The sequence below is a fragment of the Hippocampus bargibanti genome, linkage group LG02, assembly GCF_051943395.1.
Source record: "Hippocampus bargibanti isolate YZ-2025 linkage group LG02, ASM5194339v1, whole genome shotgun sequence".
NCBI lineage: Eukaryota > Metazoa > Chordata > Actinopteri > Syngnathiformes > Syngnathidae > Hippocampus > Hippocampus bargibanti.
In genome coordinates this window covers 26,735,899-26,763,867 of record NC_142735.1, presented here as the reverse complement: position 1 = coordinate 26,763,867, position 27,969 = coordinate 26,735,899, and the positions used below count along the sequence as shown (strand labels likewise).

General features: G+C 44.4%; 2 protein-coding genes across 9 annotated transcripts in view; one reads left to right on the top strand and one right to left on the bottom strand.

The window, feature by feature from the left end:
• Nucleotides 1–26,146, top strand: part of alpk1 (alpha kinase 1) — a 37,876-nt gene extending 11,730 nt beyond the window's left edge. Inside the window, exons 2-15 of one of the 5 annotated variants that reach the window (XM_088990587.1) lie at nucleotides 19,832–19,944; nucleotides 20,012–20,166; nucleotides 20,506–20,704; nucleotides 20,776–20,835; nucleotides 20,924–21,010; nucleotides 21,083–21,159; nucleotides 21,253–21,342; nucleotides 22,082–22,186; nucleotides 22,254–23,664; nucleotides 23,739–23,886; nucleotides 23,952–24,114; nucleotides 24,189–24,375; nucleotides 24,449–24,638; nucleotides 24,768–26,146. In XM_088990587.1, coding sequence (XP_088846713.1) covers nucleotides 19,832–19,944; nucleotides 20,012–20,166; nucleotides 20,506–20,704; nucleotides 20,776–20,835; nucleotides 20,924–21,010; nucleotides 21,083–21,159; nucleotides 21,253–21,342; nucleotides 22,082–22,186; nucleotides 22,254–23,664; nucleotides 23,739–23,886; nucleotides 23,952–24,114; nucleotides 24,189–24,375; nucleotides 24,449–24,636 — 2,983 coding nt within the window. In that variant the 3' untranslated portion in view covers nucleotides 24,637–24,638; nucleotides 24,768–26,146. The other 4 variants (XM_088990588.1, XM_088990586.1, XR_016114266.1 and 1 more) reach the window with 4 other exon arrangements.
• Nucleotides 128–19,392, bottom strand: LOC148902236 (RAS guanyl-releasing protein 2-like). 4 transcript variants are annotated; one of them, XR_016114265.1, is made up of 18 exons: nucleotides 19,112–19,392; nucleotides 13,925–14,035; nucleotides 13,742–13,844; nucleotides 13,396–13,449; nucleotides 12,672–12,803; nucleotides 12,298–12,448; nucleotides 12,023–12,196; nucleotides 11,042–11,158; nucleotides 8,475–8,756; nucleotides 8,330–8,404; nucleotides 8,147–8,269; nucleotides 7,955–8,070; nucleotides 7,728–7,869; nucleotides 5,916–5,952; nucleotides 5,247–5,405; nucleotides 4,561–4,622; nucleotides 1,524–1,576; nucleotides 128–995 (listed from the first exon to the last, which is right to left on the bottom strand). XR_016114265.1 is itself a non-coding variant. In XM_088990583.1 (17 exons), the coding sequence occupies exons 2-16, from the start codon at nucleotides 13,992–13,994 to the stop codon at nucleotides 4,564–4,566; spliced, it is 1,794 nt and encodes a 597-aa protein (XP_088846709.1). In that variant the 5' UTR covers nucleotides 13,995–14,035; nucleotides 19,112–19,392; the 3' UTR covers nucleotides 131–995; nucleotides 4,561–4,563. The 4 variants fall into 4 exon arrangements, 3 of the variants coding, with proteins under 3 accessions (XP_088846709.1, XP_088846711.1, XP_088846710.1); XM_088990583.1 differs by lacking the exon at nucleotides 1,524–1,576 and having other exon boundaries at nucleotides 131–995; XM_088990585.1 differs by lacking the exon at nucleotides 1,524–1,576 and having other exon boundaries at nucleotides 131–995; nucleotides 8,147–8,266.
• Nucleotides 26,147–27,969: the final 1,823 nt, after the last annotated feature.

Genomic DNA, 27,969 nt, shown 5'->3' with positions numbered 1-27,969 from the left:
GAGAGAGAGAGAGAGAGAGAGAGAGAGAGAGAGAGAGAGAGAGAGAGAGAGAGAGAGAGAGAGAGAGAGAGAGAGAGAGAGAGAGAGAGAGAGAGAGAGAGAGAGAGAGAGAGAGAGAGAGAGAGAGAGAGGCTGTGAGAGCTAGACAGTAGATAGTTAGAAAGTTAGAAAGCTCGAAACATCTATTGATATGAGAGAAAGAGAGACAGAGAAAGCTAGTTAACAAGCTTGCTCGCTAGCTAGCTAGCTAAATCAATAGCTAAATCGGTAGATCGATAGATTAGACAAAAATAACTTGTGCCTCCGCTCACTTTAACATCAGCATTGCTTTTTATTCATCTGCACCGACAGGCAAATACTGTTGCACAGACAAGGAGGCCAAACATTCGCACAAATGTGTTTTTTTAATCTTATTAGACTCAGGCATTTGCAGTGGAGAATACATAAACAGAAATACTCATTACAAACATTCTTCATCAAGGCAGGAGCAGCTTTCCAAGCTATTCACGCAGGAAACGGCATACCAGATGTTCGCAATATGGCCCTCCTGGCTGCAAGCGTTTCTCTGCTAGAAGACAAAATGCGCTCCTTTTTTGAGATTGGTGCAAGTGCGCGTGCGCCCCCCCGTGAAAATTATCATTTGACGTGCAACAACAAAAACACAAGTGCGTCAAAGGTAGTTTCCCTGGATTTTTTTGATTGTTTGTTTGTTTTAATCTGCAATGAAGTGATTCACTCCACGATAAGCATGGGGAGGCGAAGACACAAATCTCACACTGTACATGAGCCACACACTGGCCCGAGCCCCAACGCGGACATTTTGCACTCACATTCCACAAATAGTAACTGACCAACCGGCATGTGGTTGGTGGCCAGTGGAGGAGCCGTTGCAAGTGTTGCAGGAACAGTGTGCCACCACCGTGTGGCAGCAGTGGATGTTTTCTGTGACTTCTCTGAGCTGGAAGGCAGCCGAAATCTTGCGAACTTCAAAAAGACTGCAAAGGTGTAATAAAGGTAATCATATTTAAGAGCGCAGTCGAATGTGAAAGGTACTATATTGGTTGTAAATGAAATTGAAGATGAATCAACACAAGCTAATGCAGTTCAAGAAGAAGCTGAAGGGGGAAGAGGAGAAGGAGATGAAGAAAACAAAGAAGACGAAGAAGAAGAAGCTCAATGAAAAAAGATAGAATAATGTGGAATGATATGGAACCTGCTATGGTATTCAAATACAGTGATACATTGGCTTGCAAACTTACTGTAATTGGTTCCCAGAAAGTGTGTGTAAGGTGAAAAGTGTGTATTCCAAACATTTATTTCCCATAGGAAACCATTAAAATGAGAATAATCCGTTCCCAGGTCCCCATAAAACAATTTTCTACTAAATAAGCCTTAAAACTACACAAAATATACCTTATTTTATGTATGATGTCCTATTGTATTGTAATTAAAGAAACAAACTGTACGGTATAATAGTCATGTTATTTACCTTTGTCCAGTATGATATGCATACACATACGTACATGTCCATTATGATACACATAGTTGTACTCTACTGTCCCCCGGTGGCCATCATCTGTAATAGAGAATGGCTGAATTTCACACAGTGACAAAGTCAATTATTTTGTGATGAAATATAGGGAGAGATGCCCATTTCACGGTAAGATCAGAGCATCGTCATCAAATGGTGAGTATAGTTTTGCTTTTTTGAATGTTGCTGTGCCGGTGACCATTTTGTGTTTGGGAGCCTTTTACTGAGCATCCTCATCTTTAAGTTCATAGAGTTGCTTGTTCTGTAGCCACAAGGGGACATAAGCCAGTGTCTTCGTGTGCCGGTCCCTAGCCCACCTGGATAAATACAGAGGGTTGCGTCTGGACGTACGTAAAAGCCTGGCCAATACTAACATGTGAATCAAAACTCTGAAGATGGAGGACACTGATTCGCTGTGGCGACCCTTGAAGGGAAAAACTGAAAGGAAAAGGAGTTTTATTTACCTTTGTGATGGTCGTTGTCAATGGATGACGAACAGAAACGCCCTTAGCCACATGTAGCAATGGTTGACTTAGCATACTGGTAGTGGGACGCTAAGTCACACATACACACACCTCGTTCATGTTTCTCCATGATTTCCTTTTTCTGATCGACCGTAATTTTGTTTTGTGTCCTCTTCGGCTGAAGACTAGCCTGTGGTGGGGCCTTTTTGGTGCCAAAAAAGCAAAAGTATCCACTTGATAGCAAACCACGTATACCACATATGCACTCAGAGAAAGGGGGTGTGGAAAAGTAGGCTGAAGGTGGTGCTGTTCGGCAGTGCGGTTTGGTGTTCTTCCGCCGAAAATTAATCTGCCAGCCGTGGCACTCTGTGTGTTTCCCAAAAAAATTGTTCGTATGGCAAAATTATATTATCGCGAATTTAACGTACGTAAGGTGAAAAGTTCGTTAGCTAAAGTGTTCGTAAGCCAAGGTATCACAGTATATGAAATTACATTTGTGAAAATGTGTAATATCTTTTGGATTTATTTTTTTGGGGGATATGTGGGGGGGAGATGGAATTTAAGGAATGTTGAAAATCATCAATCGAGGTGAATTGATTGGATGCATTTTGAATTGCAATAGTGGAATGTTTTCAATGTGTCACTGGGAACAAAAGGTTTTGCGATGAAAAATGATTTGTGAAAAAGCAATTTTTGGGGAATGACAAAAGTAATATATACAGTCTATATAAATATGTTAAATTTGGAAAAGAAAACCGATTGAGAAAGTGGAAGAAGAAGCATGTCAAAGTGAGGATACAATCAAGTTTAAAGGTGTGTCAAAGAACAGGTGTGCTTCCAACACTTCTATAAAAACACACAACACTGTAGTATTTGTGTGAAGCGTGCCTTTACTCCTTAAAGGACAACCGACGCCTCCGGACAAGTTGTGTCCATAATTTGTAAAATCACTGAGCGTATTTTACAAAGATTCCACCGCATATAGCTATATTTTACGTTTTAAGACTCGCGCTGAATACTCAGGAAGTCTTGTTTTTGAGTTGATGACGATGCCTGACGTGACGTCACGTCTGGAACGCCCCTGACCGAGAAAGCGAGAGACAATGCATTTTGCGGTACTTTGTTTGGTCTGAAAACTTCGTGTTGATCAGTGTTGATGGCGAAATTAGAAGGAAAACACAAATACTGCAATGGTGAATTGTGTGTTGCACCAAGACTACCATTTGATTCTAGTTGACACAAATTCCCAGCAGACAAATCAGCCCATTTCCAACGAAGCTTGGGCGCCCTCTTGTGCATTTTGACGGCTTGAAACTGGGGAGATTCTTTCATCACTTTGCTGCTGTGAAATGTAAATTTCTCCACTGCGAGACTAATAAAGGCATATCCAATCCAATCCAAAAAGTCCCGCCCCCTTGTTCAAGACGTCACGATGGGTCACACACTGCCTTGCTCCAGAATCATAACAATGGCTTCAAAGAATTCAGATTCAGAGAAGATGCTTTCTTGTTTCTCATCCACTTATGAATGTTCAAATAGTTTTGGAGATGAAAGCATAAATGTTTGCAATCAATTAAAGAAGTCCTCCCATATCAATTCGAGCCGCCTGCAAGCAATGAAACCGGTGAAGATTTGGACTCCGATGTAGCACCCAGAAAATGCACATGATGGCGCACAAGCTGCGTTTGTCCAGTACATGAAGTGGCTTATCAGAGCCGTAAAGCTGCCTGTGATTAGTTAAAATCCGTGGCAAAAGACAGAGGGGTGGGTTTTACGCACACACACAAAGGAGACCGCCACACTTCAAACAAGCACATGAACATCAGATGTTGCAACAAGATGAAAGCGCTTACAGCGCTCCTGAGTAAAAAAATGACACAGTGGATGTTTGTCCGATCGGTTTGCTCCACTAATATGGCGATTGCTCTCTTTCACCAGGTGAGCTCACATTACCATGCAGTGTGACTAAATGAGTAAACATGCATCAAACTTCCGCTATCCAAGCGCCAAATCGCTAACTCTGGTTCGCTCCCTCGTTCGCCCCCGCTGGTTGACTGCTCTGCTCTGCTCCGTTGGAAATGGGGTGATTTGTCCGCTGGGAATTTGTGTAAACTTACACCTTCTTTATGTGTGTTACCGCAATTGGCTGCGACACACAACGATTCACCATTGCGTTATTGATGTAGTTTTCCTTCTAATTTCCCGATCAACACCGTGTTTTGAGATTAAAAAAAATACCCAAAATGCATTGTGTGACGCTTTCTCGGTCAGGGGCGTTCCGAATGTGACATCACTTCGGGCATCATCGTCAACTCGAAAGCAAGACTTCATGAATATTCAGCGCGAGTCTTAAAACGTAAAATATAGCTATATGCGGTGGGTTTGTTGTCAAATGCGCTCAGTAGAAGTCATTTGAAGTGATTTTACAAATGATGGACGCAACTTGACGGGAGGTGTCGGTTGTCCTTTAAATGACATTGGATGAATTCTTCGTTCTACTTGCCAGTGATTTCATTTTGCGTTTGACATTTTCTCACATTCAGTCAAACAAGAGTGTCTCCTCACCTGTTAGAGGTGAACGTCATATATGCCTTCTTCCGTTCCCTCTAAATCATCCTCCGCAATGACTGGATAAAGCAAAGAAGACAGCAGAAACATGAGATTGGTTGGAGTGTCAAATTTTGAAGGCGGAAAAAAAAGCAATAAATTGCGGGGCTTTTTTGTGTTTATCTTGTCACTTAGTTGCGCTGGGCTGGCAGTGGCGCTTAACCTGCCGACATAAAAGCCACAAGCTGGCGGATGCCGGAGGCAGCGCAACACTTTGTCTGGCGTTGGATGAAAAAAAGGGGGTGTCTGTGTGTTGGTGGCATCACCGCAGCAGTGCAATTAAATTTCCATTGCAAATGAATCTCCATTGTTTTTAGGACTATATCTTCCAAATGCACCGTATGCTAAGGAGACTAAAGCGCCGTAGATGGCTGTTGGCACTATGACATGAAAGTGCCGCGATGCAGCAGATGAATTGCAATTAATCCAGGCGAGATCTTTCCCGTATGGGTGATGGTCCCGTTCGTGGCTTCATTTGGACAAGCTCAAGGCACCCTGGAGCCTTTCGCTGACGTCGTGTCTCATCGCCATTTGGGACTGAGGTTGTGACGGTTGTCAAGTCATGTGACTCCAGTCCTCCAATGGCTGCCACTTACCCGAAATACCCGGTTTTGGCGGTCAAACGAAACAAGGTGAGAGCTTACCAGTGTTCTGGAGGTTCGCCGGAGGGTTGGCAGGTGGTGGGAAGCTATAGGATCTGGCCTGGAGAGCAGGCGGCGTCTCGTGGCTGATGCTCTTGGATCTCTTCCGGCACTCGACAGCCAGGCGGCTGCGGCAGGCCTTGTGGCAGTTGACCCCGCAGGCTGAGTCCAGGGAGGGAGGATGGGGGGGGCGGGGTTGTTGGAAGAGGGGTGCCAGGACGGTGAGGGGCGGGGTGGAGAAAGGGGGTCAGATAGCACAAGAGGAAGTTGCTGCAACACGTCACGCAGATGTAAAAGGCACGGCAAGGCAAACTGGAGCCAGACTAGGGTGGTGGTGGTGTCTAAATACAGGGGGAGGGACATTTTGTCCTCGTGTGAACTGGAAATGTTCATTTATTTACTTTGGGGTGAGGGGTGGGGTTATTTGGAATTTGCGATGACAGCTGAGGGTAGCAAATAAGGTTTTTGCGTCACAAGATCATTTATTTCAGGTATCGTCCTGCAGACGGCGCTAAAGAGCTCTGAGTGCAGGTAAATGACAAAAATGGTGATTGGTGGCTGTTTGGCTTCTCCAATGAACGTCATCTTGTCTCATTGACACGGCAGGCCATGGTTGTGTGTATTTGTCAACTTGAGCCATTTCTCGGCTTTGAAATCGAACGTTTGACTTACCTTTACACTTGTAACCTTGCTTGTAGAAACCCCATATCTTCAAAAAAGAAACACAGAGTTTACAATCTCTGCAAAAAAATGAGTCATACAGTACATGATGATGTGTCGACCTTGAAATCTTAAAACGAGATTTTGAAATGGTGAAAACAAATGCAACCCTTCTCTCAGTTCTCACATAACTCCCGCATCCCAGCTCACCCGTCAACTGTCAATCAAGCCATAATATATGCATCTGCTTGAAGTCGCTAGTGACATAGGTATATTTCCATGAAATAATTGGTTTATTTTCTATGGGAAGCACTCATGGACAATGAGGCACTCTATTTTTTATACACACACACACACACACACACACACACACACACACACACACACACACACACACACACTATTTTTTTCATTAAAAAAAGAAGAAAAAAAGAAAACGTGAAAACGAGTAAGGGCTCCAAGGTTGAACTAAGGCCCAGATGATTCAAGGTTTGGGGAACGGATAACCCATGGACACCAGCATAGCATGAGAAAGGAGGTTGGTAGGACAGTCGGAAGATGGAGGCGGATGACATCAAGGGTGCAACCGGAGGGAATGTATGAGGATGCATGGCGGGGGGAACGATGCCATGAAAGGGAGATCAAACACGACCCGGTGGAACATCTAAAGAGGCAAAAAATACCATGACCTCTTCAACACACTTTGACCATAAAAGCACACACACACCAACACACCCAGTAGGCAACAAAGTGAGGGGGGGTCAACTAGGCTAACACTCACTGACCTTTCGTGTCTCTACAATCCACCACAGAATAGCATTTTTTGTTTTGTCATCAATATCCATCCATCCATCCATCTCTCTATGAGAGAGCGAGATATAGATATAGATATAGATATAGATACAGATATAGACATAGATATCACTATTATATATATATATATTATTAATATTATTGATTACAATTTTATGAACACATATTATGCATATATTTATATATGTATTATTAATGTATAATATTAATGTTAATTAATATAATATTGATAAATACATTATAGATAACAAAATAAATCACTACATATTTAAATAAATAAATAAATAAATACATGAATAACTAAATACATAAATACTGAATGCTAAATACATACATACACACACACACACACACACACACACACGCACACGCACACATACATGAATGAATGAATACTGAATGCCTTTCATCTCTTTCCCCAGGGACTAAAATGAAGTGCCATTTTGTCCCTCGGCTTCCCAAATTGTCCGCTGCAGACAGACGATAAGAATGTTCTACGCTAGATCACTTCCGCTCACCAGCTTTGCTGTTCATTCAATTGGCGCGCATATTTATCTGCGTCGGGCTGCATCTACAACGAAAGTGGTTTGCACATGACGTGATGTCAAAATTATCGTCATTTGGCCTGAAAGGAAGACACAGGGGCGGGGAGGGTGTGTGTGTGCTTGAGTCCTTATCTCAGCTGCCAAATCCAAAATACATAATACAATTAGCCCACTCACTTACATGGCAAATGTCAATGCCCCCACCCCCCACTCCCTATACACACAAACAGTTCATCATACACAATTATCTTTCTTTGCTGGGTAATGGCTACGGATCAGAATAATTGGCCCTTAGCTGACCTGGCAGTTAACGAACGCTTTGTAGCTCAGTTGCAGTCGGAGGGAAAGAAACCTTTGCGAAATGGAGAGCAATGCACTCAAGAGAACAGAAGCTAGAAGAGAAAGATCAGAAGGGCTCCAAAGTGAGGATTCGGAGAGTAGTTTTGGATCAAGGAGAAAATCTTACAAAGCCGGTGCAGTGCTCGCAAAAGGTGGGCTTGACGTAGGTGGCCTCGATAAAGGTGTGGATGAAGCCCATCTTGCAGTTGAGGAGCGAACTGGCCTTCATGAAGTACTCGATCATCTCCTCTCGGCTGATTTTACCATCCCTGTGGACGGAGGAACACGGACGCCGCTCGGATCAGCGCATCTCGGGTTTCGGACCAACCTGGGAATCGATGAATGGCCCCTCACTGATTCTTGTCCAGTTCCCCGAACTTGCTGAGGTAGGGAAAGTTGTTCCTGATGGCCTCAAACTCATCCCTGGATATGTGGCCGTCACCGTCCGTGTCAAAGTTCTTGAAGACGGACTGCGAAGCGCAATGAGGATTTTCAACATTGATTCAGCGTGAAAGGAAGAAAAGTTATTTGTGATTTTTGGAATACCTCCACCATCTTCTCGATGTGTTTCTTGATGAGTGTCGGGTCAGCGTTGGGCTTCACTGATACCGCCCACTCGTCAATCATGGTGGACTTGGGGTCGGGAGCTGGAGCGGCAATGGAGTTCTGCTGCAAAACATTGGTGTCATTTTCGTGCGTACAGAAGCGTCATTTCGCGTGGTGGCTTACCGCTGCCTTGCGAGGTTCCCTCTGCAAAGACATTTGGTAGATCTCTTCCTCTGTGTGGTACTGGTCCAAAGACACCTGTGCATAGCATTGCTGATCAGAACCCGATGAAGGGTTCTAATACAGTCCCGCAACCCCAAGCACACACCGTCAACAGATTCAGCAGATCTGTGTTGGCGTCCACGTTGGGAGGCGTGTTTTGTATCATCGTCAGTTCCTGCAGAATGACGTAGAGCTGTTGGGTTTTGGCCAGGTTGACCTGCGTCTTCCCCTTGTCGATCCAGTCCGGCAACGCCACGTGCACGGCGATAAGATCCTTTAGGTGAACACCCAGGATGGGAAATCGGAAGCCAGAGCTTTCGGAAAAGCGCTTGCGGTACTGGCTGTAGTTGCCGCAAGATGTCACCAGCTCAATGAGACTGTTGAAAACCTGGAAAGTAGACATCATTCAATGCCATGGATGATTTTTCATGTTTTATTGTTACAGAGGCGCCCCAACTTACGAACAAGATATGCTCCAAACGGTTGTTCGTAAGGTAAATTCATTCCTTGCTTGAGTGCTATATTTTGTATGGCATCTAAGTTTAAAGGACAACCGACACCATTTTTTTTTTGTTTCCAAACTGACATCAGAAAACCCTTTTATAGCATCTAAAATACCCAAAACACACAGGCTGATATTTTTCGTCAAATGAAAAACACCAATAAAAATGACTTAAAGTGTCCAAAAACTACTTCAAATTAAACCAGGAAGTGGCCAGTTTCAGAAGGTCACACCTCCTTGTTCGTGACGTCACGCCAAGACGTCTTGCCTTGCTCGAGAATCAAAACAATGGCTTCAGATTCGGAGAAGATGCTTTGTTGTTACTCATCCAGTTATGAATATGATTCAAATAGTTATGAAGAGAAAAACATAAATGTTTGCAATCGATTAAATAGGTTATTCCGTGTCATTTTGAGGCATCTGGAAATGCAGAAGATGGCGCCCAAGCTCCGTTGGAAATGGGATGATTTGTCTGCTGGGAATTTGTGTCTGTGAATATCAAATAGTTGTCTTGGTGCAACACACAACGATTCACCCTCGCGTTATTTATGTGTTTTCCTTCTAATTTCGCCATCAACACAGATCAACACGAAGTTTTCAGACCAAACAAAGTACCGCAAAATGCATTGTGGGTCGCTTTCTCGGTCAGGGGCGTTCCAAACGTGACGTCACGTGGGGAATATTCAGCGCAAGTCTTAAAACGTAAAATAGAGCTATATGCGGTGGAATCTTTGTAAAATAAGCTCAGTCGAAGTCATTTGAAGCGTCGGTTGTCCTTTAAGGCTTAAACAGTAACCTGGTTTGTACTGAAAAATAAACGTTCAATTATATATATATATATATATATATATATATATATATATATATATATATATATATATATATATATATATATATATATATATATATATATATATATATATATATATATATACAGTAAAGTCTCGTTATATCGATATTCAAGGGAGTCCGAAAAAATATCGATGTAACCGGGACTATCGATATATCCGACCCTGTTTGCATGTAATTTTCTCCGTGCGTGCATAGAAATAGTATCGATATAACCGGGACTATCGATATATCTGATATCGATATAACGAGACTTTACTGTATATATAGCGGCTGGATAGCTCACGTGATAAGGCATCGGTTTGGGAGACGAGGATTCGAATCCCTCTTGGGGCAGAGGAAAATGAGCACAAAACATCATCCAGTGTGGGTCCTTGGGCAAGACCCGTCACGCTACCCCATACAATGACGAGAGACAATAAATCGAATCACATGCCGGCTCGGACGTCGCCCGGCTGGCCAAACAAGGTCTGCGTCAGGTGCTGGGGAACCAGAGCACCTTGATGAAAAATGGGCTACTGGGAGATGGGAGAGATACAAAGCGGAGATGGACGAGATGCGATAACATGGCTCTGTTGGGATGCTATTACTCAAGCAACACTAGTCAGAGGCGTGAGAATGGGGGGGCAGAATGGTTACTGCGAAACCCACAGTCATGGTTGACCAGGAAACAACTTGTAGCTCAGTGTTCCGATATCCACAAACGGCAATTTCTATCACAACTTGAGATTGATGAGGTACAACACAAATTCTGAGGTGAAGGGCCCCAGGCTGCCACATCAGAGGAAGAGGGAGGAAGAGGAATAAAACAACAAAATCCTTCATTAAACCGGTCTGGTGGTGTGAGGTTCAATTTGGATCGTTCATACTATAGCCTGCTCAGGCAAAACAGGTTAGGCAACTTTCGCAATGCTGATGAGGGTCGTTATGCTGATGAGGTGATACCGGGGGGAGTGGGGGTAATAGGCCAATCGTTAGTCAGGAATGTAGGAACAATCAGTGGGGCCACAGGGGGGGGTCCCGCGCCCCCCCCAACCTGAGAGTAGGCACCTATCATAGCTGTGTCCGGCGCCACCAGGTCTGGACATTAGGGATATATAAATGGGGCCGATACGACCAGTCAGACTTTAGTTCGCTGACGAAGCCTCTTGGATAGGAGGCGAAACGTCCGAAACCTTCACTTTTGTACAGATGACGACTGAAGAAACCTTCTCATCGATCAGAGGAAGAGGTTAGACCAGAGATTGGGAGTTACGCAATCAAAACAATCAAACAATCAGACAACCAGCAAAGCAGATCTGTGGCGTTTCGGTGAGGCGCACCTTGTTGGTTTCGGCACTGATGTGCGCCTGCGTGTCTTTGAGGCGTGAGATGGAGCTGTTGCTGAGGCCGCCCACCACTGCCATCAGAGTGTTGAAGTTCTGCAGCTGCAGCAGTTTCTGTTGAGGAGTGCATGATTATTCCACTGTTGGGTCTTCAAGAAGGGGTTTTAAATGACTGAATAGGTGCAAAGGGCGACAACCGCAAAAAAAAAAAAAAAAAATCTAAATGCATCAACATTAAAAACGAGAGTTGCGAATGGTCCTCCATGCTAACGCCTGATGCCCTTCAGCTTGCGTGACGTCACCGTGCAAAATAATCGATCTGGTCGCAGCTGTGTTGATGGGCCGCCTCGCCTGAGGGGGATGAACTCATTCAGTTCGCCCGTTTGCAATCAACTGTGAAACTGTGCGCTTGTTGAGCGACAACTACAACGTGGCACTCTCATGGACCCATGAATCTTTATTTCTTTTTGTGTGTGGGGGGGGCTGTATTCGCCTCGTCGCGATGGCTATTGAAATTGGAGTCTGCATTCGTTCCACGCCAAATGAAATAAGTTGCCGCGTGAGCCTCAGATGAAACACAACAATTGCACCCTGGAGGGGGGGATCTGGGGGAGGGGTGTTAAACTCAGAGAAATATTTCAGGTTGTCATCAGTGGCGCTGCCTCCTGTTCAAACAAAATCCGGCCCAACATCGTTTTCGTCCCTGCATGAGCGCCACCGGTCGGCCATTTTAACCGCAACATCATTAACGTCAGATAAGTGGCAGACAGAAGGTAAAAAGTCCAAATCCGACGACTAGACCAAACAAAAACGATAGCATCAGCCACCGCAGGATCAGTTATGGCAAAGCGACGGGACGGCCGGGAAGGGGGAGCCATATAAGGTAGTGGCGCGGAAAAGGTCGGAGATGACAAAGATGATTTGGTACCAAAGAAAAAGGTCGACAAAAGATACTCGTGAACGAAACCAAAGACGGACCTGCGCAACTCGGATAAAGTGCGAGATGACCAAAGCCCTCTGAGGCGCCGTGGGCTTGCTAAGCACCATGAGCTGGATCCACTGGGAGACGCTGTTGAAGAGCGTGATGAAGCGTTCCAGAACGGGGTTGTCCACCGTGCAGCCGTGCATCACGAAGCTGTGGTAATCTTGGAACTAAAAACAAAAAACAAAAAAACAAAAACATAACAACAGGAGCCATTGGAATCAGTGAAAGGGGGGGCGTGATCCTACCATACACTGATGAGCCTACTGACCAAAATTTTGCAGAAGGATTTGTACTCCAAGTAGGTCAGGTGCTCGGCCAGTTCACAGGAGTCAAGGTGGTCAAAGAGCAGGGACATTTTTCGCTTCTTGGAGACGGATGGGATACGCTGAGTCACTTGACGCTTCCATTCGTAGGACGGCCTAGGAGGAGAACGAGAGGATTTCATGAAACGGACAATAGATGTCGGAGAAAAAAAAAAATACAGATCTCGGTGGAGGCCGGGTTTCATTTGCCTCCATAACATCTGCTCCAATCTTCCCCGTAAGGGCCATGAAAGGACAGCTGATGTGGCGCCAACAATTTTACGAGCTTTACGAGAACGATAAAGGAAAAACGACAGCCGGGCTGAGAATCCTTCCTTACACGCTCTCGATGTCAATGAGTTGGCTCTGGCGCTCGTTGCCCTCCGTGCTGAGGAGGTCCTTAAAGCCCTTCATCTGCTCGGCAAGTTCCGGGTTGAGGTTGAACTCTGCAGGAAACTCTGTGATCCAATACCTGTCAAGCATAAACATCGTGTGACTCTCTTGCAAAAAAAAATAATAAAAAATACAAAAATACAAAAAATACACAGATGCTTATATGGAACTGTCGCGGCTTGGAATTGAAGCGGATATACGTGGGACAGGAGATGTGAGCCAATCTCTTTTTGTCAATGGATGCTACAGTTCAGTGTTTGCTTTCAACATTAAGCTTGAAGTTGACGGGAAAATTCCAAATGTCATCCCTGATCCACTGGTGAAAAAGACGCTTTCATCCTCTCCTCTTTCATCACGAACTGCTTCATGCAACAAAGAGGGCGCAGAAAGTCTTTAAGATTGAATTACTGTCTCTTTTGTGCTGCGTCACATTGTTTGTTATTTATTTCTTTTTGTTGTTTTGAATTCAAGATGGCACCGCGAGAGTGGCTGCCTTTACAGCAGCTCCTGTATTTCGTTTTTGTACTTGTTTCTTTCCTTTACTCTTCCTTTCATAACTTTGCTGCTGTGAAATGTTAATTTCTCCACTGCGAGACTAATAAAGGCTAATTTAATCTAAAATAAAAAACTCAAATTAATGAAAAAAAATCTATATATTTTTTTAGTTTTACTTCACAAGGTGGCATATTCTGCTCCGGCGCTGCTCCTTGCATCCCTCTTGAGATCTGGACAAAAGCGTCAAGGGGAAACCCTCTGCCAGAAGGCTTTTGATCTTTAAAAAAAATATATATATATATATATACACAGAGAGAGAGAGAGAGAGAGAGAGAGAGAGAGAGAGAGAGAGAGAGAGAGAGAGAGAGAGAGAGAGAGAGAGAGAGAGAGAGAGAGAGAGAGAGAGAGAGAGAGAGAGAGAGAGAGAGAGAGAGAGAGAGAGAGAGAGAGAGAGAGAGAGAGAGAGATGCAAACTATATATACACATACGTATATAAGTTAGCCACTCAAAATGTAGGATACTTGTGAACCAACTTGGCAGCCATGTCAGTCGACGGGATGTACCAAGGATGCATCATAAGGAACATGCGCACGAGGGAAGGGTCTGCCAACACCCCCTTCTCATCTAAAAAAAAGACCCCAACATAATGTTTTGTACATCGACCGCTAAGGTGGTTATTATTAAAATAGCTCAAAATGACAAACCAAAGGCTTGGATGCACGCCTCCACCAAGTCGTCCACTGTGGCGGACTGCTCACACGTGACGGGCTCCATAATTGTCCTCCGTCTCGGTTCCTTCCCAGATTACTCACGTGCTGTTTCACGCGGCACACAAAAAGAGTTTCAATAACTTCAGGGGGTCTCCGGGCTTATAATCATTTGGGTCTTTTCAAGATTGTTCGATCTTATTTTGTTTTGACTTTTTTTAATTCAGTTGGTTTTGATTAGCTTTCAGCGAAGGTACCACCCCGAACACCCAACCCCATCATCAGCCTCCATTGCGCACGTGTGGCGCAATGAATGCGCCCGCTGTACCATCTCTGCTGCAGAACGGTGGGCGGACACACTCAATTATAGGCATCATCGACTCCCTGCTTTCGCGCACAGCCACACATGCCCGTGTCTCTGCGGGCAAATCAGCATGAGGAAGACCCCGTTGTCCTATAAGAGACAACAAAGTCCTATACTCCATTTAATGGGCGTAGCTGATTATACCTTTTTGAAGTCACTTTTGTATACAGTGGCACCTCTACTTATGAATGTCACTTCATATGAAAAGATCAAGTTCCGAAATGCCTCAACTGGAAAATATTGCCTCTTGTTACGAAAGAAATTTCAAGATATCAAAGGTAAAAATACAATATGGGTCGCAACTCCCAGCTCCGAGTTTCCTGATTGCAACATAGTCACAGCTGCTCTGCCATCGGCTATTTCTGAGAATCATCCTGGCACCTTATTGGCTCTGTGAGACCTCTACTTTACGTGGTTATGCGGCATCCTCGCTGTCTGCCCCTCGGGCCATGAAGCGCTCCGATAGTTTAACGTAAATGTGAATCACCCAGGGGAAAAAAAATGTTGGCCAGTCGGGTGATCACTCGCTATGCTGATTTTTGCCGTAGACATTTATAAAGGAACGTGAAGAGCAGACAAAAAGCAAACCTCATTTTCTCATTTCTTTACAAAACCCTATATAAAACCACTCAGAGAGAATATGACCTAAAGAGGGCGCAAAAAATGACAAGGACGCAGTTAAAAGTTAAATGACCATTATTTGGATTCTTTTTTTTCATGATGCGCAACTCTCATTTATTGTCCAGTAATCCAATTGTAACATATTTGCTTATAGGGAATTTTTATGCTTTAGGAAACATTTCTGTCTTAATTTAGGAGGTTCTTGTAACAGATTAGGGCACTTACATGGAAAAAGCGTCTTGACTTACAGATTTTCAAGTGAAGAAATTTCTTCCGCAATCAATTACTTTCATAAGTCAAGGTACCCCTAGACTGACTTTTCCAGGTCAGTAAAATCAGTCGCTGACAATTATTACATGGGAAAACACATGCCCCAATATATATTGATGGTGTTGTCCACCGGTCAGGTCATTGCTGCAGCAGTGGATGGGAGCAGAAAATTTACATCCCTTCCACAGAACAAATTGTCCTAAAAATGAGCACTCGCCACAATCTCATTTCACTCTTGTCTCCATGTGGCATTTCATGCATTTCCCCCTCAGTCGCTGCCCCTGAGCTGTGCCAGCTTGCGCACACTGGGAGGCAGCTTTTGTGTCATGTGTGGTTGCCTGGCGATGGCAAGTCAAGCCCTTCGATCCGCTATCTTACAGAGAGCGACGGGATGGGGAGTCAGGGCAGCTTAACGGGGTCCGTTCTGGCTGCGCGCCATCTGCAACGCGGCTGCAAAATGTCACCTTCACCCCTGGTTTGCTGGCCATAATAGTTTTTAACCTCTGCATCTTTTCGTATTCTGCTCTCTAAAGAGACCAACAAAAGACTTTTTGAGCTCCATGAGACATTGATTGATGATCCATAATGGGTTCATTTCCTCGAGATGATCCTCATGTGTGCAGCTATCGATTTACCTCAATGCCCTCTAGGTCGCCCCCAGGAATTGAAATGTTGATCTGGTCGCCAAGTGTTGGATAACTAAAACTTTCAGGATGGTATTAAGAAAACAGGCCGGGCCTGGTGAATGACATGGAAATCAGCAAATGAGGACGTATGGAGGGCTGGCTGTTTTCTAGCTTGAGCTTTCACCGCTGTACATGCAGTTGATACCATAAACGGGTCAGCTTGACTATGCTTGTGTTTACTGTCATTTTTATGGTGGTCTACAATTCATTCTACCTCGCGGCGGCAGGCTATATTCAATGAGCACCTGATCTTTACTTGACCGAACACTTGAACCCAACTGTATTTCAGGAGCAGTTTAACAACTGCTGTATGTAAAAATGAGTTTGAAGATGAGCTTTAAAGATAGTGTGTGAGAGGGAGGGGGGGGTTTGTGGGGGTGTAGTCTAAAGGCATTCCAAAGAGAAACACCAGCAACGGAAAAGATTCGATCACCTCTGCTTAATTCTTGAAAATGAACTCTACCTATGCTCCCTCTTATGGGTACCAGTCAAGAAGCGAGTAGCAGCACTTTGGAGCAACTGGAGATACTGTGATGGGGGATTAGCTAACTCCAATGTTAAAGTGCATGACAGTCATCCAGCGAAAACATGATGAAGGCATTAATGACTGATGTTCTCTCGGGAAAGGAGAGGCGATGCAAAATCTAGCACATGCCTCCACTTCCAAAATGTGAAAGCCTGCGACAACTTGCCGCTAACAATGGATCACTGCATCAGGCTCTGCGGCGCTTTTGGTTTCCCGCTTCCTGCTCAAACGTCTGTCGTTTGGCTAAATGCTATCCACAACAAACACAGGAAAGGTGCGCTTGTGCATCCGTCCGTGTGTGTGTGTGTGCGTGTGTTTGTTGACACACTTAGAATGGATGCAATGTAAAGAGACTTGCGATCTCACTTCCTCTTTTTGATCACACAACTTCCTTTGTGAAACTCCGACTGCAGCCGGGAGGAGTCGAAGAACAAAGATGAAAAAGGCAATTGCGCCTAACGTCTTTGTTTTCGTTGTATTTTATTTTATTTTATTTTACACTCTGTTGAAAATTTCTGTCATCTTCTAATCATTTGGACATGCTGAATCCATCAAAGTCACTTCCTGTTTCTGCTGACGTCCTCAAATTCCGCAGACAGATATTTGTTGGGACAGCCATTAAGAGTTATGGATCCCAAGTGAATTGAAAAAGGGGCCGCTGCCGGCTTTGCTTATCTTAGTTCCTCTGTTTCCTTTTTTTTTTTTTTTTTTTTTTTTTTTTTTTTTTGCTGGGATAAGCTCTTCACGCGAAGAGATAAATCTCTAAATGAGCTGGGAAGTGTTATTTTGAATGTGGCTTTGTGCATCTACTGCTCCGGTTTATCTGCGTATAACAGGCGAAGAAATATTGAGGCATGCTTCATTTCCCTCCTCACCATGAAAAACAAAATTGCATTTTGCATCTTAGGGTGCAGGCCAAAGCGGGCGTTTATCTTGGAGCAACTTTGAAATGTAAAATATGAACATTGATGGGCAACAATGGCTTAGCGTAGCACAAAAAAAGCCAATTTCCAGCTAAACTTGAAATACTTGGTTGAATCTATGTGGGTTTTTTTTTGCCTCCAGTCCACCCAAGTTTTTTTTTTCATCTTGACAGTGCTGTAATTTTTGGCTGGCTTTTGAATAATTCGATTCATTTCACCCAACCCACCTACACACCCCTGAAAATTAATTTCAGCTCCTATTAGTTCCTGTTTATGCTCTCTAACCTTGTAAAATTAACAGACCTCAAAACTCAGAACCGTCACCCATCATACTTTCACACCAGTGACACTTTTCTGACTTGACTGAAGTTGGATTGTGTGATTGTGTCCAGCATTTGGACCCATCCTTCTTAAACCATGGCTTGATTTGATAGCTCCCAGAGTTGCACCTCACACACTTTCCCGGTTGCCCTCTTCTTGTTAACGGATCGCCTTGATAAAGTGATTCTGCAGCCTTTGCCCTTTTGGCGAAAGGCGAACTTCAATTAAAAGAAATCCATGCCTTCTATCCGTTCTTCTCCCCCCTCTAATATACTCTGGCATTGGGCATCCACACTTCAACAATGAAGCCAATTAGGGGGGGGGGGGGGGGGTGCCTGATAAGTGCAACCTTGATGCAGGTGGAGGCGGTGGAGGTGAGCGATGGGCAACGTTAATGTCAAGGGTGGCCTGGAGTAACTGCGCTGCAGCACTTGACGAAGGTGGGGGAAGATGAAAAGAAGATTGGGGATGACGCCGCTATGGCTATATTGTGATATTGTCGATGGAAATGCTTCATGAAATCAATTAGGGATTAATACCTTCATTTTTGGCAGTATGCTATCATGGTATCCGGCCTCATGAACCATCATCCAAAATTGGAGCATCTTGTTTATCACATGCAGAAAATTATCTTTTTTTTTCTCCCCTCTGTATTTATTCCTCCGGACATTTGCTAAGACTTTAAGGCTGCAGATTAGTGCCTAAATCCCTCTGCTCTGATTACCAAAAAACAAAAATAAAGATGTGTTCATTTGCCAGCAAAGACCCAGGAACTGAAGTAATCATCAGGCCATGCCACGAAATACGTTTTCAGATCTGCGTGACACTTGCAGCCTGCTTCAATTAAGCAAGGGTCATGAGGGTGCAGGCAAGTGGTGCCAAAGCAAAAACGATGCAATTCCCTAACATGTCCAATTTACTTTTTCCAACTAGTAATTTCTATTTTCGGCAGAGGCATTCCTCCATCTTCTCGTGTATGTATGGAATGTCGATTTTATTTATTTATGTTTTTGTTTATTTAGTTTGTTTATTCATGTATGTATTCATTTATGCATGCATGTCTGTATTTATTTATTTATATATTGATATCTGTCTATTTATATTTATTTTTATTTATGTATTCGTTATTTATCTTATCATCAATTTATGAATTTATTTATTTGTTCATGAATTTATTTATTCATGACTTGTTTGTTTAGTTGTTTATTTAATATATCACCGCCTCTGCTTTTGCAAAGCAGTCCAACCGACACACAAACAGGCTTTTGTGATGAAACGACCATTAATGATTACTAAATGAACCGAAGCACCATAGCAGATTGATCAACCCACAATTTTTTCTCACTCGAACCGATCCCCCCCCCCCCCCCCAAAAAAAAAAAAAAAAAAAAAAAAAAAAAAAAAAAAAAAAAGCGCAGTTCCAGGAAAAACTGCCATCGATAAATCAGAAAAACTACCGTGCACGTTTCTTACCTTCACAGTCGGACGGTTCCCATGCATGCAACTGAAACACTGATACACACTGTTAGGTGAGAAGGGACATTCGCTCCCCCGACAAAAATAAAACAAAAAACGGTTATCTAAACGCCGTTTGAAATGAGAACTTATCAGCAGCGTGTGTTTTGGAATTCCCAAAGCTGAAGCGTTTCCGTTTCACCGCCTGCTATCCCTTGGTGCAAAAACAGCGACTTCTCCCGAAGGATGCGTGTCGGTCCTTGTAGTCATCTGGCCAGCATGCCAGGTACTCCTTTCCAGCTGCGTGAGACTCGCACTTGCAGCTCTGCGGTCCCGCCTCTTGGTGGCGTCACGGAGACACCCACGAGTTGGGCGGCCGCTGCGTGCTCGGGAGTCGCGTGCTGCAGTCAAGCATGTTAACCACTAGTAACTAGAGTAACCACTAATCCGACACTAAATAAACGTTTATTTCCCCACTATGAAGCACGTTTAAATCGAAACGCAGGCTGAGGGGTTTTACAAACGCTCCTTTTGTGTAGTTTTAATATTTCCGATATCGGTGAACGCATCATGCCACAGTCCGCCCTTTTAACTAGAAAGTGTAACAACACTTGAAACCGACTGCCAGGTAGGTTGTCGAATTAACTCATTGGACTAGTTAACGCGACCAAAAAAGACTTTGAATAGGTGAGCGGCGAAACTACAATCTTATGATTCTGTGTTGATTGACTTTTCCAGGATGGCCAACCAGGAAGTGGCAGGTTTGCTGGACAAATGCCTCAGGGCGGCAGGGGCAAATGATTCCACTCAACCCACTGAGGCCGTGAGGCACAACTACTGCAGTGTCAGAGGTCGGACACGGGAGGGCGGTGTTTCGCCAGAGCCACGGCTGATGACGTTTTTGCGTTCTTGTTCCAGATTCCCTGTGTGTGGAGCTGACTTTACTTTTACGAGAGGCCCTGGAAATGAAGTGGCCCTTTGTGCCTGAGAAATGGCAGTACAAGCAGTCCATCAGCTCCGATGACAAGAGCAACTCGAGCGATCTTGTCAACCAGCATCTACCTCAGCTCCTGGTGATGGTTGCACCTTGTGACTTTGTCTCTTGCGGCGACTGATCCGATAAGTTTATCAGTCGTGGTGATTTGGGGAGACTCAAAATGTTCCATTAGTTGTGATTATTGTGCCAGACTCCGTTACGTGGTCTCACCTAGAGTTGTCGTGAAGTAGCAAACATAGTCTACTTGGTCCCGAGGACATCTCAGAGACGTCGCAGAGGCCTTGTAGTCGTCTTGTCAGTCACAATAAGACTGGTTAGCCTCTGGAAAAATAGCACAGAGACGTTTCCGTAACCTGCTGTGATCGATCTTCACCTCGTCTCCACGCTAGTCCCTTGACTTTACTCACATTTGCAGAATGTCCTGGAGGTGGCGATCATAGCCCAGGATGCACAAGCGGCTCTCGCGGTCCTCTTTTTGTTGGACCGTTTTCTCTACTGGACAGACGAATCAGGGAAGTTGTTGAAGATCTGCAAGCTGCTTCACAAGCGCTACCCAGATGCCCCGGTGGCCCCTCAGCTGATCATACGACAGGCCCGGGTGTACCTAAACTTAGGTAGATGAAACTATGCTGGACCCGCACAGTTGAAAGACGGCGGATAACTGGAATCGTCATGTGTCTTTCAGGCAAACTGCAGAAGGCTGAGCGCATATTGAGCCATCTTATCATCAATAGCGGGACCACGGGTGAAAACACATTTAATGTCTTCTGACAAATCCCTTGTGGAAAACGAATCAATGTCATTTTAAATTCTCACCCTCCTTCTTTTGTCAGGATGTTGGGTGTACCATTCGGAAAGTGACCGTGCTCTCGTCCAGGCTGTCAGCCTGCAAGTGCGTGGAATGCTTTTGCAAAAACTAGGTGTGATTCTTTTCTCCCGCTGTGTGTCTGTCACATCATTTTGACACCTCCGCCATGAAAATGTGCTCGCAGGACTGTGGCTGGAAGCAGCACATCTCATCTGGGCTTCACTGGTTGGCTACGACACACTGCTTGAGCCTGATAAAAAGGTGACCCGACTTCCTTTATTTTATTTTTTTGGTGGGGTTTAGAATCTGCCGTGTGCCCTGTAATTGACCCATGCACTTGGGTTGACCTCAAAGGGTATTGGGACCTCCCTTGGCATCCTCGCTAACATCCTGCTTTCCATGAATGATGAGGACTTCCATGCTTTTAAGATCACCCAGGATTTAGTGAGTATACCTTCTGACGGTTGTTTTTTAAAGGAATTGGACCACTTATGCTACACATGTCTAAAATTTGCCTTGGCGCCGAATGCGGCCCATGGACTATTTTCTTCCGGGCCCGTAGCCTCCGTCATAAAATCAATAATGTCTGGTCCGCATGTAGAATGAATAGTAAAATGCAGTCACGCTGTTATCTGCGTGTGCTAAGTGCCATCTATAGGCTCAATTAGGATCAGCAAAATAGTATAGAAGTCATTGACTGAATGAGCCCCCCAATTTTCTAAAATGGTGATTTTCTTTAAAAAAAAAAAAAGATCTAAAATGGTGACAATCAAGTGAAAGAACAACGCCTTCTTTTCAACTGTTACAAAAAAGTTAGGGTTAAAAAAGTGAAGTGAAGTGAATATTCAATTTCAATTTTCAATGTCAATTCGATTTTCGTATACATGTTTCAAATGAACCAAAACACATGCCTTATTGGATTGGATTGGATATGCCTTTATTAGTCTCACAGTGGAGAAATTTACATTTCACAGCAGCAAAGTGATATAGATAAAATAAAACAAAACAAATTTAAAACACATAATGGCTCGCTGAAAATTACTTTAATAACTTGCTGTTGCAGTATATGGGAAGAACGTCCGCACAGGTAGCCCCCCCACCTACATTTTTAACAGACCAAATCTGGACACCTTTGCAAAAACTTTGGACACCCCTGACTTAGGCTATTTTTCCGTATATGCAGACTTTACTCGGCGACCCAACCCATCGCCTTTTGTCGGCGACTAAGGTGGCCAAAATGGCAGTGGTATACAGCCAGTACACGTCGCTCTATGTGCTGACCAATGTGGTAAGTTTTATTGGCACAATGGTCTGCGTCATGCCCTGTTGAGTCTGACTCCTCCCCGCCATTGCAGACGGCCCTCGGGACCTGTTTGTTGTCATACAGTTTCTCTGCGGAGTGTCCCCCCACAAAGAGGAAATCCTTCCTCCAACAGGCCAAGGAGGCGTTCGAAGTGGGGCTCCTCAGCAAAACCAATGGAGACGATGTCACTAGCAAGCAGGAGCTGCACACTTTCATCAAGGCGGCTTATTCGCTCGTTGTCACTCACAAATGGCTCGGCGGAGCTTCTGATGCTCTATCGAGAGCGATGCTGGCTTGCCAGGAAGCTTTGACGCGTTTTTATGATTACTGCCACACAAACGTCCAGGACAAAAGCGGCTTGTGTGCCGAAATCATGCAGCTAATGACACGGGTCAAACTGGAGTTGCGCGTGGAGCCCTTCGTCAATTCCGACAGTGGCTCTTTTATCCCTGATAGCTTCAGAGACGTGAATGACACGATGGTCGGTTTATCTTTGGATGGCTTCTCCAAAGTGCTGCAGAGATTCCGGAAGTATCACATGTCACTGTGTAAGACCTTCAACGGCAAGTGTAAGGCTAGGAACAATGAAGTGGATGGTGCTAGCTTGTGCATAACAGCACTCTGGACCACCGTGGATGTTTCCGACCCTGAGTGCATCGTTTCTAAACCTTCTGGAGAGTCATCCTCTGATGTTTCCCGACCGCCTGTTCTCCGCTGCAGTATCGGAAGTGCAGACAGCCTCAGCTCTTCGTGGAAGAAGCTCTCTTTGACAAATTGTGTGTCGGGGAGATGGACACCGCAAACACCCGACAGCCACGTTTCCTCCAGTCTGGATCGCAGCGGCGAGAGGTTTGAAATTCTCGAAGCAGATATACCGACGGCGGGCTCTGATGCCGGCGATGATGACCTGGGGCCAATGGGCCCATTGGCTGATGGACTACCGCGGTCATTATCCCAGCTAACATTCAGATCAAGCTCCCTCAGTAACAGTTTTGGCTCCAAGTCATCATGGGAAAACATTTTAGCAGGGCCGAGATCATCTAGATACTCCGGAAGCCACAAATCATCCGAGTCGAGCGGGAGCTTCTTTCTCATGAGAACACAAGATTGTGAAGTTAGCGATTCCGAATCTGACCCAGCCTCCGGGTGGGAATTATTCAGTCCGCCCAAACCGTTGGAGATTCCAAAAGCCGATGGTGTCAGTTGCAAGACCACAGAACCCTCTACGGAAGAATCTCATGGGATACCACAGGAGTTAATTATCGATCCCCAAACATTGAAACCCCGCTGCAGTGGCTGTTTCAAGGGAAACACCTTGGCTCAGATTGATCCGTTGAGGCAGTACGAATTGTCCCAGGAGGACTACCGCAGCCTCCTGGCTGGGGTTTGCCACGAATGTCTGCTAAAGAGACTGAGCAGCGACAAGGAGAAATTCAAACTTGAGCAGTACGGCTCGGCCCACGGTAAGTTTCTAAGTCCGAACTTAATATGGTGGTCTATCCACGCCATAGTTCACAACAACTATCCCCTCTGTCAGACGCTCTACATTTAAAGTTCTCCAAAGCCTCTGGACTATGGACCGCGAGAGAGACCTGTGTCTATATCGGTGAGTCAATGGGCTTGCATGGCACCCACAGGACCGCCATCTGGGTCCAGTTCTTACACCAGGAAGAACGGCTGAGCAGGTGCCCAAAGAAAATTAAACGCCCGTCGTCTCTGCGATGATTTCTGACTTTCTGCCAATCCGCAGTTACGTCGGGAAGGACTACCGGAAGCCCACGCAGATCCAGTTTCACCTGAGAGACGTAGAGAGGCAAATGACGGCCCAATATTATGTGACAGAATTCAACAAGAGCCTTTACGACAAAGAGGTCATGGCCCAGATGTTCTTCGTTCCCTCAGAGGCGCTTTTGGTAAGACAAAATCGTAACCCGGAACCTACCGTCATGCAAACATAGTACGGGTTCTTGTCCATGGCGGTGAGCAGATTCTGGATGGAGATGTCATTGTGGGCTGCATCACCGTGGAGCCTTATATGCTAGGCCAATTTGTCAAACTCACCAACAATATCAAAAAGAAGAACGAAGCTCTCCCTGCGACAGAATACGGCCTGGCCTTCGGGCATTTCACCTACCTGCACTCCAACTGCCAGGACGTGGTGGTGGACTTGCAAGGTCCGTAGAGGGGAAAGATGGACTTATTGTTTTGAAATTAGAAAACCACAAACACTTTTTGCTGTCCTGCCAGGGTGGGTGACGGCCAACGGCAAAGGACTGACGTACCTCACCGACCCCCAGATACACTCTACTAGAACCCCCCGTGGCCCTTCCAACCTCGCCCAGAGGGGCATCACGTCGTTCCTGCGCGAGCAACACGGACCAGAGTGCAACAGCGTTTGCCGGCTCCTTAACTTGCCGCCGTTGCCCAAACAATAACGGTGATGCATCCTTCCTTGATGTTGTTTCTAACATTGACCCTTGAATCAATAAAAATGGTGACGCAAGATTACCCACATGTGAAGATCCATCCACGTCTCCATTTTTTGGATCTGCTTTCTCCTCACCAGGGTCATGCTAGAGCCTACCCAGCCAACTATGGGTAGTAGGCAGGGGACACCCTGAACCGGTTTGCATTCAATTGCAGAGCACAGAGAGACGAAGAACCATTTGTGCTCACACTCACATCTCAGGACAATTTGAAGTGTTCAATCAGCATGCCGTGCATGTTTTTGGAATGTGGGAGGCAATTGCAGTACCTGGAAAAAAACCCACGCAGGCCCAGGGAGAGCATGCAAACTCCACACAGGGAGGTTGGAGCTGGAATTGAACAAAGTCCCTCTGCATTATAAGGTTGACATATTAACCAGCCGAAAAGGCAATAATATTTTTTAATACTTTTTGTTACTGTAATGACGGATTTGGTAACAAGAAAATGCTGACAATATGACATATTTATTCAATGTCATAATTTAAATTTAATTTAATTTTAGTCAACATCATGGAAGTTGACATGGCTGATTTCCTTTTGCGGGCCACATAAAAGGATGTGGTGACTCAAATCTGGCCCTCGGACCTCAGGTTTGACACCAGTGATTGAGGGTGTTCAATGCATGTTTTTGGACTGTGGGAGGAAATCAGAGTACTCTGAGAAAATCCGTGCAGCAACGGAGAGAACATTCACACCCCACACAGGGAGGTTGGAGTCGGGATCAAACCCACGACTTCTACACTGTAAGGCCAACTTACTTACCACTGTCACACCGGGCCATCCAGTGGCGCAGAATATCCTACAAATGTGTTTATGGGATTATCTGTTTTTGTGTCTAATCATTTTTCAACATGGAACTAGTTCTCACCGCCATTTGTTAGTCTCACAAATACTTTTCAGTTGTGGTCTGACTGGTTTGGGCTTCCTGGCCAACACAAACCATGAGCAAAAGTCAACTGAATGTGACCTGAATACATCTTTGGTGTACTGCATAACGCAACCACACCTCCACACACGCACGTGCACAGACACACACACTTGCACGCGCACACACACGTACACGAGTCTACACGAGTCATGTGATTCCTTTATCAGCGATGATTGACCTTCCTGTCATTTTGTGTCAGGCTTCTTGCTTGTCATGTGATTTCACATAAAATGTAGACTGACTGATCCAGGAAAAAAATATCACAGGTGGTGTTGTAAAAATAAATAATCATAAAAATGAATCCAACCTCACCATTCTCCTTACCCAAATGTATGCTTTGACCTCAGGACTGTCATGTTGAGAATAAATCAGGTGTGGGCAATCTATTTAGCACATGGTGTACTGTAAATGTAGTTGGAGTGATTGCACAATGGCACCACTTCCGAGATGTGTCTGGCCTGTGTGTGTTGTCATATGCTAGAGCTGATACTGAAATGTTTTGTCTTTTTTGCGGGGTGTTATTAAACAATAGTTGGGGGTTGGATTAGGGGGTGCTTTTTTTGGCAACAAAAGGAACAGCCACCAGACCCGCGAGCTAGCTAGCAATCAACCCACGGGGGAGCTAACAGCAAGCATAGTTTACATACCTGTCAAACTTGGCTAATAGCTGCCCTTATAAATGATTACAATTCCCGTATAAAAGTTGTAGTACGCCGTACATTATTTGAAATGATAAAAAAAAAAACGCTAACACAAGCGGAAATACAGTTTACCGCGCATGCGCACATTATGCTTTTATAATCGACCGTACGCTTATAGCAAGAATAAAAACAAAGGTCTATCCAGCGTGTTCACCCTGGAGACTCTCCCATTCTTTTTGGTGTCGACCCGATCCTAGTTTTTCTCTTCTTACTTGGCAGTTCTCCTATGCTTACTTCTATGTTATAACTAGTTGATTCCTCGATTGCAACACAAGTGCCGGACTTCAAATACGGAAACGGAAATACAAAATCAAACGAAAACAATGTGACCCGCATGCGCATCTCACGCTTCATCGACAAAGACTCGATAACCGCATAATTTTTTTTATCGTATAAAAGTTGTTATACGGCGTACACAATTCAAAATGATGAAAAAAAACTTAACATATAAGTTGACCGGTATGTAGTTATGGGATAGATTCCGTCATAAAAAAAGGAGAAGCTACGAAAATGTTAATAGCTGTAATATAGGGTGACCCAAAAAGATGCGTACCCATCAACATTTCAATTGTGGCTTTGATTAAAAAGATATTTATTTCAAATTACAACCACACATTATTCAGTTTATGGAAGACCATTCACCAGAGATTGACAAAGTTGTCAATCAAATTTTGTTTGGCGCGGGTGATGCCTCCAACGCAAACCCAAGACCCAGAAAAGGACTTTGGTGTGTTTCCGGGACCAAAAAAGGCCAATCAGACTGTGCCGCTTGGCTGGAGTTCTATTTGCTATCTATAAGCTAGTTACTTCGCTGGCTATCTATTTGCTATCCATTTGCTACCCAATTGCTATCTATATGCTATCTATCTAGCTCGCTATCTATTTCCTATCCATTTGCTAACTATTAGCTAGCTACCTAGCTGGCTATCCTTTTGCTATCTATTAGCTATCTGTCTAGCTACCTAGCTAGTTATCTATTTGTTATCAATTTTCTATCTATTAGCTAGCTACCTAGCTGGCAATATATTTGCTATCTATTAGCTAGCTACCTTGCTGGTTATCTATTTGCTCTCCGTTTGCTATCTGGAGAGTTTTGAAAGGTGCTTAGAAATGAAATGTATTATTATTACTAGCTATCTATGTAGCTGGCTATTTATAAGCTATGTGGCTATCTAGCTAGTTAGGTAACTGTCTAGCTGGCTATCTATTAGCTATCTGTTAGCTAGCTGCCTAGCTTTCTATCTATTTGAGTTAAGTCCGGGTTGAGTGGCTGGCACATGTGCCTGCCGCTTCTCAACCGCAGAAAAAACCGATCCTGTGACTGTAAAGTGACCTTGAGATTTTTGAATGACGCTTAGAAATGAAATGAATTATTATTATTACACATTCCTCTTTCGGGAGAAAACATTGCTGCAGTGAGGGACTTAGTCATTCACTCAGTCACTTGTCATTTTCATGCGAACGCATCTTTTTGGGTCACGCTGTACTTCCGCTTTTGTTCGATGGGTGGGTGCTAGCACTTTTTGGCAACAAAATGAACAGCCACCAGACAGCATTGTTATGGGATAGGTTCGTCATGTTAGGTTACAATATTACAAGCTAATATTCGCATTAACAGTTAATTTTAAAATTGTAAATATTATGAACGGAAT